Source organism: Pogona vitticeps, chromosome 3 (assembly GCF_051106095.1).
Source record: "Pogona vitticeps strain Pit_001003342236 chromosome 3, PviZW2.1, whole genome shotgun sequence".
Taxonomy (NCBI): Eukaryota; Metazoa; Chordata; class Lepidosauria; order Squamata; family Agamidae; genus Pogona; species Pogona vitticeps.
The window spans coordinates 72,231,499-72,248,945 of record NC_135785.1 but is presented as its reverse complement, the minus strand read 5'-3'; the positions used below and the strand labels follow the sequence as shown (position 1 = coordinate 72,248,945).

Genomic DNA, 17,447 nt, shown 5'->3' with positions numbered 1-17,447 from the left:
GGACTCCTTTTATTTCTTAATTACTTTCACAAAATATTTGGAGATTTGCAGCTTGGACTCCTTTTATTTCTTATAACCTGAGGCGAGGTGTATATGGCATATCCACCTAATGGCTGTAATGATATGTAAATATGTTTAAGTTTCTTTGTCTAGAACCCATAGAGAAGAATTGGCCTGTTGTATGTATGTATGCGGGAATTTTCTCCTGTTCTCCTCCTTTCTTTCGTATTGCAACTGTATCCTATGGAACTACAGTAGCTGCTAGTTCTCAATCCACAATTAACCTAAAGGATGAGGTCAAAGGAGCAGTGAAGTCCTCCAGAGGCCTAGAGAGGCAAAGAAAAAAAAACATTATGGGGGAGCAGGAGCTTCTTCTCGAGGAGACGCTCTGGCCTGCCCCCACTGCCTGGTTGTCTGTCACCGGTAAAGCGATGGGCGGCAAGGAGGAGGAAGGATTCGAACCTTCGGCGTTGGGGACTAAAGAGCAGTGAGTGGGACGGGCAGGCGCCTCCAGCGGGAGCATCTTATATTCGTGGCCCTATACCATAGGGAGAAATCCAGGGTTAGCCCTACCGAGAATTGACCCGCCGAAATCAATGGACTTCGTTCTGCCCGTGGAGTCCTTCCCGTTTCAGTGATCTCGGTAGGGCTAAAGTTGGATTGATCCCTTCTTCGAAATTAGGAATGTAAATTCTCGTAATTATACGCGTGCTTAATGAGGATCTAAGGTGGGCTGTGATCATTTGATGACTGTGTCTTGAGACAGGAGGCAATCTCATTTCAATTTGTTAGAGGCAGCCAAAATATGCAAAAATAAAATCGGGTTGGGGAGAATAGCAGCAAGCTCTGAGCTGGACTTTATACTGATTACTGTGTTTTGGGATGTGGTAGAACTTGTTTTTTGGATTTTAGGACTTACTGAAGTTCATAATGTTTTTCATGTTTAGAATGGAATCATTTAAAGAAATGAACTAAAGTTCAGAAGAAATTGCCACTGATGGATTCAGCCATCAGACCAAAGATTTTTTGTACTAAATCCTTAAGTCTCAAATTGAACTGTTGAATTTTCAATCACCTTTGTGTTGAACATAATCAATTACTATCTCTCTTCTGCCTCCCCCCCCCCCATCCATCTTTAAAACCTGTATGATAGTCAGGTGCAAAACGTTCTCCATGTTGGGAAAAGCTGCACCTATTGAATTTGGCCAGTGCAAATTTCTTCACATTTTGGACAAAAGAGGTTTTGAGGTTTCATAAAACTGGCTGGAGAAAAACTAAAAAATGACCAGTTTTCCCCTTTTATCATAGAATTAACTCATTGTTTTTGTTATGTGATTGAATCAGGACTTGTCCAAGATATTTTGCTGTGGGGGAGGGGCAACAAATGGCACCGCCCAACTTATCTAAGTCAATGTGCTTCTTACCCAAAGCCAGGGTGTTTGGCACATCCCTCCAGCACCTCTTCTCATATCCAGCTGTAAAAATAGTACAATAGCAAATACCCGAAGTTATTGACAATGTGTTGCCTTTTCACAACAACTGAAATTTCCCCTGAGGTGACTGGTCACTCTGCCTGATACTAAAGCCAGGTCATGTTTAATTTGAGTTAAACATCTTGTTAGCATCTTTTAAAGTGTTTTCTAAGGTGGTAAGAACGATGTATATGCAAAGCTTATTCTCTCATTTTTTATTTTATCTTTTTCACTGATTTTGGAATGGAAACTAAACTAAATATAGTACTAAATGGGAGGAATCACTGGTTTTTGTAACTGTCTGGATAGCAATGTAACTTTTAAAATCAAACCCATTTGTTTATTAAGCCAGTGTACATGTATAGCCCTATGGGATCCTGCATTTTTTTCTGCAGTGTGTAAAATACAGTAATGAGAATACATAAGGGCATGGGAAGAGTTCCTTTCCTTCAGTTAAGAATAATGAATAAAAAAGTTGTACATCTGGGAAACTTCCAGATAAAATAGTATTATTTCCAGGCAGGCTTGAGACTTTGTGTCTAAAAATATCTACAAATCAAAAATTGTTTAGAGCGTAAGACAGAGAAAAAATAGAAATTGGGAGGTGGTTAAAATGCTTTGAAGTCAAGTTGCATTACAAGGTCAAGGTGACAAACATCTGTCTCTCACTGGTTGTGCTTGGAACCTAATCTTTTAAAAGCTACCCCTTTTATGCCACCAACTTTCGATAATTTTGATAATTTATAGTATAGGAGCCATTCCCATAAAGCTCTTACACCAGTTCTTGAGTCCTAAGAGAATATCCACTATATAATTGTATCAGTCTGTTATCACTTCAATGTCATGAAAGACTCTTGAGATTTGTAATTTGGTGAAGAAATCTGTCTAGTAAAGAATTCTGCTTTTCTTTGGCAATGTATTTTTCTAGGCTCCTTTCTACACCCCACCATATCACTTTTGTTGTATCCTGTATGTACTTACCTGGGAGCAAATCTTACTGAAGTCAGTGGAGCTTTCTTCTGAGTAGGCTGGTCAGACTTCAGCCGGAAGAATTGTGCCCAGTTTAAAGTCACAAAAAGAAGAATATAGATAAACTGGAGTAATTTCTGAGGCAAAAAGCAAAGCTGGTCAGGGACATGGAAAACAACTACCTGTATAAGGAAAAGCTGAAGCAACCTGGTCCATTGTGCCTGTGAAAGATGAGGCTGGAACATGGTAGTTCTGTTCAAATATCTGAAGGTTTCTCACAAATAATTGGGCAAAAATGAATTCTTTGCTACTCCAGAGGGTTGGATTTGATCTAGTTGGTTGATGTAAAAGGGGGAGTCAAGCTTGCCTGAACATTTAGAACATTGTTTGGGGTAGGAACAATTCAACAATATAAGCAATTGCATAGGGGCTTGTAGTCTCTTCTTACTTATTTACAAAGGGAAGGCTGGACAGCCATCTTTTGGATTTTCAAACTTTGAATACTTAAATCAAGCAAGATATTGGAATAGTAGCCTATAAGACCTCACTGAATTCTTGGAGTCTTGTATATGGTACCACTGTCGATCAAGCTGCATTTGGGATGAGTCATCACCACCTCACACTGAAAATAATTGTGTGGTGGCGCTGTGGGCTAAACCGCAGAAGCCTGTGCTGCAGGGTCAGAAGACCAGCAGTCAGTCGGAAGATCGAATCCACGCGACGGAGTGAGCACCCGACGCTTGTCCCAGCTCCCGCCAACCTAGCGGTTCGAAAGCATGCAAATGCGAGTAGATTAATAGGGACCACCTCGGTGGGAAGGTAACAGCGTTCCGTGTCTAAGTCGCACTGGCCATGTGGCCACGCAAGATTGTCTTCAGACAAAACGCTGGCTCTATGGCTTGGAAACGGGGATGAGCACCGCCCCCTAGAGTCGGACACGACTGGATAAAAATTGTCAAGGGGAACCTTTACCTTTACCTTTAGTAGACTATGTTGCATTTGTTTCAGCTTGTCCTTGAGGTATAATTTGCTCTTAAAGAGGAGTAGATAAATTTTGCATATACATATATTTTAAGTCCCCTTTGTCTAATTGTCTCTTTAGATAGTTGGCATCCTTGCAATCATGCCAACTAAATAACATTCAAAAGTAGATTTACACTGAAATACGTCTCAACTATTAAAAAACAGCTTTCCTAGCTTCTTGCTTGCTTCTGGACCCCGCTGAAAGTGTTGGTTTAACATGTTTAACATAGGGACGTTCCGTTCACCAGGACTCTCCATCTGTCCTACAAAGGTCTTCAGGAAGGGAGAGGTGCTTTGAGAACAGGTCTGAAAGGAGTCACCAACTTGAGGAGTGCCTCTGAAATGGCAACGCTGTTTGTTTTGCTCATTTATTATCTTTTCTGTTCGTGAAAATTCTGTACCTTATGTGACTGTTTCTAAAGGACCACCAGTCTGTCCCAGTCCCAAACCTGAGGGTTTATTAGGATCATCATCAGACACCCTTCTCTGAGTGTTTCTGTCCTAGAAGATCCTGCGATGTTGCAGGTGGAGAAAGGGTTTTTCCATGGTAGCACTTTAGCTGTGAATGAGTTAGACCAGAATTGTTTGCCTGGCATCCAGGATGTTAATTTGCAGGTGGCAGACTATTCACTACATCTTTTATAATCAATTGGATCAATGCTGCTCTTCTACATTGTTTTGTTTTGTTTTTCTTTTTAAATAGTATCCTCATGGCTTGCACTGAAAAATTTTGTAGATTGTTGGGGTTTTTTTAGTTTCTGCAAAATCTCCTTAAAAACATTAATTTCTAATATGTGTTAACATTCAAAAATAAATAAACATGCAGTGTAATCCTAGAATTTCTCCTCTTAAATGATGTCTTGCGGTGCTTACTCCTAGGTCAACATGCATGGTATGCAGGCATGTTAGACAAGATCCAGTTTAGGATTGATAATAGGCCAAGAATGAATCCCTGTGGAATTCAGTAATTAAGAGATGCAAGCCGTTGCTCTGTTAATGTCTCTGTTCTTTTCTTCCGTAGTTGGGATGCAGTATATGAACGAGAACTGCAAAATTTTAAAGAAAATGGTGATGTTGGTGAGATCTGGCAAGTATCAAAAATTGTAACATAGTTCAGTAAATGTCTGTACCTTGTTTTCTGTCTGAAAGTGCATGTAATAAAATAAAATTGTACATCTGCTCTTTTGCTTAGATTACTGGAAATGTGATACAGAGGTTTGCATGAAAAATGCCAGTTCTTGTCTAGGCTAAACCTGTTGCAAATTAAAATACCTAATTGTCAGCTGACATCTGTTTTTTTATGGGAAATGAATTGCTGGCTACAATCTGCATCGTAGAAGCCAAGTATTTCTATCCCCAACATTTGTAAAGATTTAAGTAAAAGATGCAAGCAAAAATGCACTGCTGCCTCATGTTTCTGCAGATATTTTTTTTGTAAAAAACACACCAACAATCTCTCTTGTATTATATCAGCCTAGCAGGTTTCAGAGCCACATATTCACTTGCAGAATTAAACTAAACAAAAGTGCAATGTGATCTGTGGAGACCGATGCCTTGATGTTGACATGATGTGGCTGTATTGTATGAGACTGACAAAGCTTGTTTACCTGTCTTGTGCATAGACAAATGGAATGGGTTATCTGAACCTTTGTTTCTGATTAGGTTTGGTGAAGAGAGCATGACTCGTTTAATTAGATGGATAGAAAAAAAAGAGATACCCCGGGACAGCCCTGTGCTTGACATTGGAACAGGAAACGGTGTTTTGCTGGTTGAATTGGTTGGTATTTGGAAATACAACACTTTGTCATGCAAAATCTGAAATTATGAACGGAGAAAGCAAGAGCTGAGCATTAGTAGAGGCATCAATTGTGATGCAGAACAACTTCTTACACTGTTTCATTTCCACACTGTATTATTTAAATACATGTTGAGTCTCCATTGTAAGTGCAAATGTGTTTTGTCATACCTACATTTCATAATTTGTTATAAAATCCTGACTTGTATGTTTGCTCAAGTCAAAAGGAAGTGATTTGGGTATCCAAATTCTATGTAGTTAAAAGAGTTTCTGCTGGATCTTTCTGACTTATAAGTACAAAAGCAGAGTTTCTCAAGCTTTCAAAAGAGTGTTACCAAAAGAGGGGATGGTTAGATTAATTCTGAATACCTTGTATCTAGAAAACCCTGAGAGAGTACCCTTTATGATCATTATTAAAATTTCATATGCAGTAAAAATGAATCAAAGTGAGAGCATATTTTACTTTTCCCATGAGAATAGCTGAGGATGGCCTTATGTTTTACGTACACTTAAACAATGCTTTAAATTGTACTCTGAGGTACGAAGAGGGACTTTTACATGTTCCACCTCGGTTTGATGTGTGATTTGTCCCTTTGATTAGTATTCATGCACTGCTGTACTAGAAAAGTAATCCAAAATGAAAAACATAGAATATTAGAAATATGAAAAATTGATTCATATTTATGCAACCATTGTATTGTATCAAAGGACTCTGAAACTACCCTCATTTCTGAAATGAATGAATTCGTTGCCTGAAATCATGCCCTGAAACAGCAGTAAGGAGACTGTCCATCTAGTAGGAAATCTGCACTTTGACAAGTGTTCTAGATCAGTGTTCCCCAACCTTGGGCCTCCAGATGTTCTTGAACTACAACTCCCAGAAGCCTTCACCACCACCTCTGGTGGCCAGGATTTCTGGCAGTTGAAGTCCAAGAACATCTGGAGGCCCAAGGTTGGGGACTACTGTTCTAGATAACAAAATAATTGTTGCAACTGAGTCAACTCCTCCATATGTTCTATTGACTGAAGTGGGCCTACTTTAGCTGCAGCTTACTTTAGCGTTAAGCAACAGGAATCTAGCCAGTGTTTCCTGCTCTGCTTTATTTCTACAGCATAACTTGATTTAATTTGTTGTAATTCTTATGTTTCAATTTTGTGTAGGTTTGCTTTAAAGTAAATGCAACATCTAAGGAAAGGCGTTAAGCACTTGATCAATCTTTTTCCCTTTCCTCTGTTTAGGCCAAATCAGGTTTTACCAAATTGACAGGAGTTGACTATTCTCTTTCTGCAGTGGAACTTTCAAAAAACCTAATGGAACAGGAAGGACTACCACATGTTAAGTTGCAGGTAAGCCTCATGAGGTGAGGGTGTTGTGGAGGTGTAGAATCTGGCAAAATGATTGATTAGATTTGAACATTCTCGTACATGGAGAAAGTTAAAACATATAGGGTGGGTGAAATTTAGGAGCTGAATCAGTGGTTCTCAATCTTGGGTAACCCAGGTGTTCTTAGACTGCAGTTCCCAAAAGCCTACAGCACCAGCTGTGCTGCTCAGGATTTCTGGGAGTTGCAGTCCAAGAACAACTGGGTTACCCAAGGTTGGGAACCACTAAGCTAAAAAAAAATAGTGGACACCGGCATGATGGAAACATATTTGGTAAAGGCAGAATAGCATAGAAAAGCATGTCTTTCTCACAGAGCTAAAACCAGTGAAACCAATTTATGGTTGGTTCATGGTATTCATTGGGCTGGAGTTAGACTAAATTTGTTGTACCCATTGAGACAATGGGTCAAGACAGTAATGACTCAGGTTAACTCATATTGATTTCACTGGGTTCTTGGCATTTTTTTCATACAAGTGGGAACTAGTTTATGAAATTTGAGGATGATGACAACCTTAGATGGTTTTGAAATGTTACTAGATGTATCTATAGAGCTGAGGAATCTCTCTCTCTCTCTCTCTCTCTCTCTCTCTCTCTCTCTGTGTGTGTGTGTCTGTGTGTCTGTGTGTCTGTGTGTCTGTGTTGCTTTTTTTAATGGTGGCTATAATTCTCATAATCCTCCAAAGTTAGGATTCCATGAGTTAGCTACATACTAGTTCCAGGAAACCTCCAGGATCAGAGATGTCATTTGAGATCAATGCTAGTTGTCGAAGTTGGTCATATTTCAAGAGAGGCCTTTATGTGTTGTTTGTAATATCCCCTTAAATACCAACCTGACCACTATTGGAAGCAGCATGTGAAACTAGACTAACTTTTGTTCTGATCTAGGAGGCTTCTCCTTGATAATCTCTCAGCTTTGAAATTTACTGAGACTGTACATGTGTACCTGGCAGTAAACTGCATAGAACTCAGTGGGATTTACCTATGAGAATTCTGTGGAGAGTGATACTGAACTCTCCAGCAATCACTGTGGAGAGCAATACTGAACCAGCCTGTGTTTCAGCCTTATCACTGTCACACAGCTGTTGTGAGAATAAAAGGGGTGAAAACGTTGTACACCACCCTGAGATCTTTGAGGAAGGATGGTGCATAATGGTAACCAAAACAACTGTTCTTAAGTGTAATTGGAGTAGACAAATTGAATCAATGATACTTTGGTTAATCATTTATAATGCAAATCCAATTGATTTCAGTAGATCCTATGAATGGGTACCCATTATGGTGTAGTGGCAGTGCTGGACTTGCTGTTGTTGTTGTTTAGTCGTTAAGTCGTGTCCGAGTCTTTGTGACCCCATGGACCAAAGCACACCAGGCCCTCCTGTCTTACACTGCCTCCTGGAGTTTGGTCAAAGTCATGTTGGTAGCTTTGATGACACTGTCCAACCATCTTGTCCTCTGTTGTTCCCTCCTCATCTTGCCTTCATGCTTTCCCAACATCAGAGTCTTTTCCAGGGAGTCTTCTCTTCTCATGAGATGGCCAAGGTATTGGAGCCTCAGCTTCAGAATTTGTCCTTCGAGTGAGCATTCAGGGTTGATTTCCTTCAGAATGGATATGTTTGTTCTCCTTGCAGTCCAGGGGACTCTCAAGAGTCTCCTCCAACACCACAATACCAAAGCATAAATTCTTCGGTGGTCAGCCTTCTTTAGCTCCCACTTCCATGCATCGCTACTGGAAAAACCATAGCTTGGACTATGCATACCTTTGTTGGCAAGGTGATGTCTCTGCTTTTTAAGGTGCTGTGTAGGTTTGTCATTCCTTTCCTCCCAAGAAGCAGACATCTTTTAATTTCATGGCTGCTGTCACCATCTGCAGTGATCATGGACCCCAAGAAAGTCAAATCTGTCACTGCTTCCATATCTTCTCCTTCTATTTGCCAGGAGGAGATAGGAGCAGTGGCCATGATCTTAGTTTTTTTGATGTTGAACTTAGACATTTTTTGCACTCTCCTCTTCCACCCTCATTAAGAGGTTCTTTAATTCCTCCTCACTTTCTGCCATCAAAGTAGTATGAACTGCATATCTGAGGTTGTTGATATTTCTTCAGTTGTTCCATATCCAGTTCTAACTGTTGCTTCCTATCCCACGTATAGATTTCTCAGGAGGCAGATAAGGTCAGGCACATCCATTTCTTTAAGAACTTGCCATAGTTTGTTGTGGTCCACACAGTCAAAGGCTCTTGTGTAGTCGATGAAGCAGATATTAATATTTTTTTAACAGCTCTGTTTTTTTCCTTTCTATTATTTTCCTCTCTTTCTTTGCACTGTTCATTTAAGAAGGCCCTCTTGCCTCTCCTTGCTATTCTTTGGAAGTCTGTGTTCAATTTTCTGTAACTTTCCCTATCTCCCTTGCATTTTGTTTTCCTTCTCTTCTCTGCTATTTGTAAGGCCCTGTTGGACAGCCACTTTGCTTTCTTGCATTTCTTTGGGATGGTTTTTGTTGCTGCCTTCTGTATAATGTTACGAGTGTCCATCCATAGTTTTTCAGGCACTCTTTTTACCAATCTATTTCCTTAAATTTGTTCTTTGCTTCCACTGTGAATTCGGAAGGAATTTGGTTTAGATTATACCTGACTAGCCCAGTAGTTTTACCTACTCTCTTCAGTTTAAGCTTGAGGTTTTTCTATGAGAAGCTGATGATAAGAGCCACAATCAGCTCCAGGTCTTGTTTTTGCTGACTGTACAGAGCTTCTCCATCTTTGGCTGCAGAGAAGATAATCAATCTGATTTCGGTATTGCCTATCTGGTGATGTCCATGTGTAGAGTCGCCTCTTGTGTTGTTGGAAAAGAGTGTTTGTCATGACCAGCTTCTTCTCTTGACAAAACTCTATTAGCCTTTGCCGTGCTTCGTTCTGAACTCCAAGGCCAAACTTCCCTGTTGTTCCTTTTATCTCTTGGCTCCCTACTTTAGCATTCCAGTCCCCTAGAATGAGAAGAACATCTTTCTTTGGTGTCAGTTCTAGAAGGTGTTGTAAATCTTCATAAAATTGTTCAATTTCAGTCACCTCAGCAATGGTGGTTGGTGCATAAACTTGGATTATTGTGATGTTGAAAGGTCTGCCTTGGATTTGTATTGAAATCATTCTATCATTTTTGAGATTGTATCCCAGTACAGCTTTTCCCACTCTTTTGTTGTCTATGAGGGCTACTCCATTTCTTCTATGGAATTCTTGCTCACAATAGTAGATATGATAATCGTCTGAATTGAATTCGCCCATTCACGTCCATTTTAGTTCACTGATGCCCCAGATGTCAATGTTTATTCTTGCCATCTCCTTTTTGACCACATCCAGCTTCCCAAGGTTCATAGATCTTACATTCCAGGTCCCTATGCAGTATTTTTCTTTGCAGCATCAGACTTTCCTTTCACTTCCAGGTGCATCTGCAGCTGAACGTCCTTTCATCTTTGGTCCAACCACTTCATTAGCTCTGGAGCTACTTGTACTTGTCCTCCGCTCTTCCTCAGTTGCATGTTGGATGCCTTCTGACCTGAGGGGCTCATCTTCCAGCGTCATATCTTTTAGCCTTTTGTTTCTGTCCATGGAGTTTTCTTGGCAAAGATACTGGAGTGGCTTGCCAGTTCCTGCTCCAGATAGATCACATTTAGTCAGAACTCTCCACTATGACCTGTCTGTCTTGGGTGTCCCTGCATGGCATAGCCCATAGTTTCTCTGAATTACTCAAGCCCCTTTGCCACGACAAGGCAGCAATCTGTGAAGGGGAGTGTTAGACTACAAATCATAAAAGCCGAATGATGAATTAAATATGATTCACAAGTCTCTATTTTAGTTTCTTCTGTTGCTCTTTCTCTCCCAATTTCAATTTGCACACTTAAAACAAACCTGCAGAAGTCTGATTGCAGGGTGTTACCTCATTATTGCTGACTTTCTCCATGAGAAACTTGCATCAATATATTCATTGCAATATTTCAGTAATGGAGCTTGGCATATAAGCAGAATATGATTTTTTGTTTCATGCTTATGCACAAGATGAGGAAACAGTGTAAATCTGCACTGGATCCTGGTGTGCTATTTATGTCATCCACTGAGGTATACATAAGCAAGCTGCAGTTTCATACTGATGAAAATAATAATATGAACTATAAAGCTGATTTAAAGGAGTCCTAATCAATTCATAGAACTGGTTGCAGTTTTAATCTTAGACACAACCATACTGATAAAATATATAAAAATACATAATAAAATGCTCACACAGCTTTCAATTAAAATACAGTGGTGCCTCGCTTAGCGACATCAATCCGTTCCAGGAAAAACGTTGCTAAGCGATTTAATTGCTAAGCGATTTTAAAAAGCCCATAGAAACGCATTAAAACATGTTTAATGCGTTCCTATGGGCTTAAAAACTGAGCTTATGCAAAGATCCTCCATAGAGGCGGCCATTTTCGGTGCCTCTAAAGCAAGGCAAAACAGCGGGCGGCCATTTTGTTTTTCCAGCGGCCATTTTGGAACTGCCGATCAGCTGTGCAAAAAGGGTCGCTTTGCCATGATCGCTTCCCCACGGTCATTGCAAAGCGTTTTTCCCCATAGGGGCCATCACTCTGCCGATGGCCAAAACCCCATCACTAAGCTATTTCATTGCTTAATGGAGCGATTGCTAAGCGAGGCACCACTGTATCTATATTCCTGTCTAAATGTGCCAATTTTTTTCATTTTCAAGATGATCTTAGTGATAATTAGGTATAGTGAGTCTAGATTTTTTTTAAAGTAATGTGTGGTAAAATTAACAGCTGTAACTACCTTGTACAGGTAGAAGACATTTTAAGTCCCTCAGATGAATTATCAGGTTTTCAGATTTGCATCGATAAAGGGACTTTTGATGCCATCAGTCTGAATCCGGACAATGCATCAGAGAAGAGGAAGCAGTATGTGAAATCTTTGCACAAGGTGTTGAGACCTGGAGGCTATTTCCTCATAACATCTTGTAATTGGACCAGAGAGGAGCTGAGCAAAGAGTTCGAAGAAGGTAGATGGCTTGCCTTACAACTGTATATATCTGTTTGAAAATATGGCCTTGCTTTTTTCTGGCTTCCACATGGCATAGGTGTTTTTGATTGCCACAGTAAAAGTGCTTGCTTGTGTTTGAGCCATGTTTCTGAGGTAGAGCTGCAAAGATGCAACCGAGAAATAATGGGATTTTGGCTTAAATCACATGGACCTGCACTCCCCATGAGATGAAGATCAAACAGCATAGCAAGCAACACAATTTCACTTTTTTCTCTGGTAGTAATGCATAATATGCTTCTGTGGCATGTTAATAAAGCTCCATTTCTGAAAAGGTACACTGAAGATCTAAAATTCAGTGAAATATGTAACTTTAGTTGACTTCTAATTTTCATAACCATCCAAAATTATTTTGGCAGCTTCACGGAGTTTGAGGGCCAGGCTCACAGGCTTTTGAAAGATAAAGCACATTACAGTTGAAATCCAGTGGCATTTCTGAATTCCCATGTGCATGGTGCTTCTGTCTTCTGAGTTATTATATGGTAACTGCTATTCATGTATTTGGAGTGATGTGGTGATGCTACGGGTTAAACCGCAGAAGCCTCTGTGCTGGAAAGTCAGAAGACCAGTAGTCGTAAGATCGAATCCACGCAACGGAGTGAGCTCCCATCGCTTGTCCCAGCTCCTGCCAACCTAGCAGTTTGAAAGCATGTAAAAATGCAAGTAGATAAATAGGTACCACCACGGTGGGAAGGTAACGGCGTTCCATGTCTAGTCATGCTGGCCACATGACCATGGAAACTGTCTTCGGACAAACACTGGCTCTACGGCATGGAAATGGGGATGAACACTGCCCCCTACAGTCAGAAACGACTGGACTAAATGCCAAGGGGAACCTTTACCTTTACCTATTCATGTCTTTAACATTATAATTCTGTAATTCACAGAAGGGACATAAACAAACTGGAGCTCTTTGCTCCCTGTTTTCAGTGCAGTTTTTTTCCATGCTACTAGAGAGGCAAGCTGCTTTTTAAAAACTGATCTGCATCTTATTTCTCTGGCTTTGGAAATGTTGGTGATTTACAGCGAATTGGTTTACACATCCAGTTTTCTGTCGTATCAAAACATCATGTCTGAATTCTAACATGATACAGTGGGGTCTTGACTTGAGAACTTAATCCGTATTGGAAGGCGGTTCTCAAGTCAAAAAGTCTGTAGGTCAAGTCTCCATTGACCTACAGTGTATTGAAAACCGATTAATCTTGTAACAGGCCGTTTTTGTTCCATTTTGGTTTTTTTCTGGTCTGTAAGTCAAATCTCAGGCTGCAAGTCAAACCTAAATTTTGCGGCCAGAGAAGTCTGTAACTCAAAAAGTCTGTAAGTCAAGCCGTCTGTAAGTCAAGGGTCCACTGTATGTAAGTTTGGACTTCAAAAGCAGTAAGCCTTCCATGGGCAATCCTAACTTTGCTATGGAGAGTAAGGATTTCTAGCAAAGAGATTTGGTGAAGAGCTGTCTTGTGTTTTTTTTTTAAGAACACATTTCTGATTGCCATTGCTGCCTCTCACTCCCAGCAATCCATATTAGTTGAGGATCCTGCTTCAGTATTTGGAAGTCAAATGTGCTTTAGTTAGTCTTCCTGATGAACAAAATAACTATTTACTGTTGCCACACAATTCTGTTATCTTTGCCCCCTCCTGACACTAATCCTACAGTTTTCAGCTTGTATGCTTTGTTTTCTTCCCTTTCATTGCCTAAGGGGGGACAAAAATTTGATGCCAGACATTTCAGCTTCTGTCTCCAAATGTAGTGACTAGGGATAGTCACTACCTGAAATCAGAATTCCTGGCATGACAGTGTCCTGTTATCTGCTTCTAGACTATATATTAAATTAGCAGTCATATAAAAACATACATAGCTTGCTGGTTTGCGTGTGCTTGTATTTCAATTAATATCAGAATTGAAAAGTTATTCAATAGGAATATAACTTTATTACTTTTTAATAAAAACATATTGTATCTGACAGGATTTCTTCTTCTGGAGGAGCTGCCAGCCCCCACATTCTGTTTTGGAGGAAAAACTGGAAGCAATGTCACTGCCTTGGTTTTCCAACAGAAAATGTGACATTTATTACTTTGGGCAAAGGCTGGATGGAAGATTCCTTGACTTGAATTCTGAATAAACAAATGAAATAAAACAGAATTGTAAAGTATTAGAAAGTTTATAGGTCTATGTAAATATGGTTTCTATGAAACATATGTATCTTGTGTGGGTGTCCCTAATGATTGTTTCCGAATAATAAAATGGCACCTTTTTCATCTCCAGTGCATGTCTTATTAGACAGCTAAAAAATACAGTTGGATGTAAATTAATTGTGTCAAGGAGCAAACATGTCACATTTAGGGTTTTAATAGAATAATCCATTTTCATTGTCGTTTAGTCATTAAGTTGTGTCCGACTCTTCATGACCAGAGCATGTTACTATTTGAAAATGAATGTGCATTTTGATAAGCCTGTTGAATAAAAATAGATATGTTCTTACATGGATAAAGCATGCTGGCTGAAATTCTGTGCTTAGCATAGTAAGTTGTACTAGAGTAGACCTATTTAAATCAGTAGGGATTTCGCTAGTGAACTCCTGTGTGCATCTGTTCCTACAGGGCTAAAATACCCTGGCTGAAATTCTGTTGCTTAGCATAGTAAATTGCAATGAGATTAGGCCCATTTAAATCAATGGAACTTACGTAGGAGTTGACTCACCCAGTGTCTGCTGATTCAGTAGGCGCACTTGAATATGATTTACTACAGGAGTCGTCAACCCCCGGTCCACGGCCCAGCGCCGGTCCGTGGGCTTCCTTTAACTGAGTCGTGGACATGGATCTCTGCCCCCCCCCCCCGCATGCACAGGAATCGTGTGTCATGCTTGCGGAGGGGCATGTCGTGCTTGTGTGCATGCACACAAGCGCAACATGGCCACCTGCAAACATGACACGCCCACCCACTCAAAATCTGCCTGGCTTCTAATTTCAGCCCAACCTGGAGTGGGAGCGGCGGCGGCGGCACCTACTTGACGAACGTGGGGCTTCCTCCCCACCTTGTAGGGGCTGGGTCCTGCCTGCCCCCTAAAGTGCCCACGCATCCAGAAGGTGAGCCCTCTCACTGCCCACCTGTCCAGAAGTAGATGTTTTTCTGGAACTCTCTGGCTTTCTCCATAATCCAGCATATGTTAGCAATTTGGTCTCTAATTCCTCTGCCCCTTCGAAATTCAGCTTGTACTTCTAGGAGTTCTCAGTCCATATACTGCTGAAGCCTACCTTGGAGGATTTTGAGCATAACCTTGCTAGCGTGTGACATGAATGCAATTTTCCGGTAGTTGGAGCATTCTTTGGCACTGCCCTTCTTTGGGACTGGGATGTAGACTGATCTTTTCCAAACCTCTGGCCACTGCTGAGTTTTCCAAACTTGCTGGCATATTGAGTGTAGCACCTTAACAGGGTCATCTTTTAAGATTTTAAATAGTTCCACTGGAATGCCATCACCTCCACTGGCCTTGTTGTTAGCCATGCTTTCTAAGGCCCACTTGACTTCACTCTCCAGGATATCTGGCTCAGAGTCAGCAACCACGCTACAGTGGTGCCTCGACTTAATGAATGTTAGGGATGAAATACACAGGCCAATCATGCAGAGTGGGCAAATGTTTCAGAAATGAAACATTTCTGTTTCATTTCCAACAACTACACTTACGGCTCTGTCAGAAAGGGGGCATCCAGGAAAGGATCCCCACAAATGCTGCTCTTTCCGATCTGTGTGGGAAGTCTGTTATTGAAATCCAGCTTACATCTGGCTGCCCCCTAACAAACCCATTTATCTCCATTTAAAAACAACAGCAACCTCTCAAAAGTACCACGTCAACTGCCCTGCCGGACCTCACCATCTTAAACCTACACTGCCCAGGTAACTCCTTAATGTAGTTTCCAGAGCTATAGACAAAACAGGAAGCAATCCTGTCCGTTGATAAAGAGTACATCTCTACAAACTATGAACCTGAATGGCTGAGAAAGTCCACGGTTAAGCCTGGATGAAAGGTAAATATAAGTAATTTTGAAAAGTCAAGGTCTCTCTAACTCACTCTGCTCCCAATGGCTGTTGAGGCAGGAAAGCAGCAAGTAGGCAAAGATCAACTGTCCAGAATTAGAGCACTGTTGCTCTAGCAATCATGTGACCTCAGAGGTCATGTGACACCTCTCATTATGTCCTCAGCAGTATGTCAATAGTTATTTAAATGTCTCTCACACTCTTAAGCCCAACCAGGCTGCTTGCAAGAGTGAAATAAATTCTTGTCCTGTGGATCATAAATACTGCATGGGCTACTGCCGGGCTATTTTGTTTTTGTTTTTCTTATGAACTCATAAATTATAAGTAGTATCTCCAAATGAGCATCCATTAACTATCTTAGTTAATGACATGAAGCTATTTACCTACTCCTTTTTAGGTCAAGAATGGAATATTAGAAGATGTTGGAAAACTAATTGCCATTCAAAGCACTATTTATGTCACAGAACCCTGGTCCAAATTCAGAAAATGTTAGCACTAAAATAAATCTTTCTTTCTCTCGTCCTGACTTAGGGCACACTCCTAACTAGCCAGGCTGGCCTTAGGCTGACTGAACCAGACTCTCACAATTAAGAGGGAGATTCCTGTTAAAGGTACAGTGTGCTATTTCCCCCAAATGCAAGTCCTTTCTGCAGCTGCCATGAAACCCATTGCAACACCAGTTTGTGCCGTAGAAGGCTAAGCCCCTCCTAGTGCATCTGGTGCAGTCAGAGTGCCCCCATGACATCTGCCTTTCTCTCATCCACCCACCCACTGTCTGAGAGAACCACAGGAGGCAGCCAAAGATAACTTCTGTTTATTGATCTATAGGATGGCCTCACATTACTCCCTCTTCCCCCTGCCCTAGCACATGATTAATGGCAAGGTTAGTGACTAGAATTGTGTAAAGTTATACTTCAGGCAAGAATTCTTAGGCTGTGCTTTCCAGGGATCCTATAGTCTGTTGTCCAGCGGACACAACTCTACACAGTTCTACACAACTCTACACAGTTCAAGGCCTGGACCTTTCACTGTCCATCTTCTTTCTCTCCTTCCTGGTTGGGTAACATTGAGTTTGCACTTGGACTCTCTCTCCTGTTTTTACTCATGACTGGACAGCTTGAGTCCCTTCTACAATTCTAAATTTGTGGCTTATGATTGGAGGGCCAGTTTGAATCCCTACCACTGTCGGTCCACCTGCCCCTTACCTCCTGGTTCATGATGGGGGGGCAATTTGAATCCTTCCCACCCTGGCCTCTTGGCTCATGATTTGTTGGGCCAGTTTGTATCCATCCCAGTGATATCTTGCCCACCCCGTACCTCCTGACTGATGATTAAGGCACCAGCCTGTATCCATGCCACTGTCTTCCCAGCCCCCTCATCCTCATGAGTCATCCCATTCACACAGCTCATGATTGGCAAACTATACTTTCCTTCCCACCCTTCCCATCATTATCATTGAAAATAGGGTTTGTGTCCCTCCCTTTTTCCCGACTGAGATTCGTCTGGCGCCGACACTGATGACATTTCGGCGCCAGGTCAAAACCTTCCTGTTCCAGAAGGCTTTTAACTGAAATAATATTAACTGTGGGTCTGATGGCAATTTTATATATATTTGAATTGTATTTTAATTGTACATATCTTTATTGTGTTTTAAATGCTGTAAGCCGCCCAGAGACCTTTGGGTAGTGTGGGCGGCA

At 41.0% G+C, this 17,447-nt stretch overlaps 1 protein-coding gene across 2 annotated transcripts; it reads left to right on the top strand.

Moving 5' to 3' along the window:
• The first annotated feature begins 56 nt into the window (after positions 1-56).
• On the top strand, positions 57-13,979 carry EEF1AKMT2 (EEF1A lysine methyltransferase 2). Of its 2 annotated transcripts, none has more exons than XM_020791511.3 (6): positions 57-125; positions 4,486-4,551; positions 5,127-5,241; positions 6,499-6,606; positions 11,463-11,679; positions 13,682-13,979. In XM_020791511.3, the coding sequence occupies exons 1-6, from the start codon at positions 94-96 to the stop codon at positions 13,777-13,779; spliced, it is 636 nt and encodes a 211-aa protein (XP_020647170.3). In that variant the 5' UTR covers positions 57-93; the 3' UTR covers positions 13,780-13,979. The 2 variants fall into 2 exon arrangements, with proteins under 2 accessions (XP_020647170.3, XP_020647169.3); XM_020791510.3 differs by lacking the exon at positions 57-125 and adding an exon at positions 327-487.
• Positions 13,980-17,447: the final 3,468 nt, after the last annotated feature.

Excerpts from the sequence above, each read along its gene's own strand:
- EEF1AKMT2 (XM_020791510.3), top strand. The coding sequence starts at position 354 with ATGGGGGAGCAGGAGCTTCTTCTCGAGGAGACGCTCTGGCCTGCCCCC. Across the intron at positions 5,242-6,498 it reads GTGTTTTGCTGGTTGAATTG|GCCAAATCAGGTTTTACCAA; the intron begins GTTGGTATTTGG and ends TCCTCTGTTTAG. Across the intron at positions 11,680-13,681 it reads GAGCAAAGAGTTCGAAGAAG|GATTTCTTCTTCTGGAGGAG; the intron begins GTAGATGGCTTG and ends TGTATCTGACAG.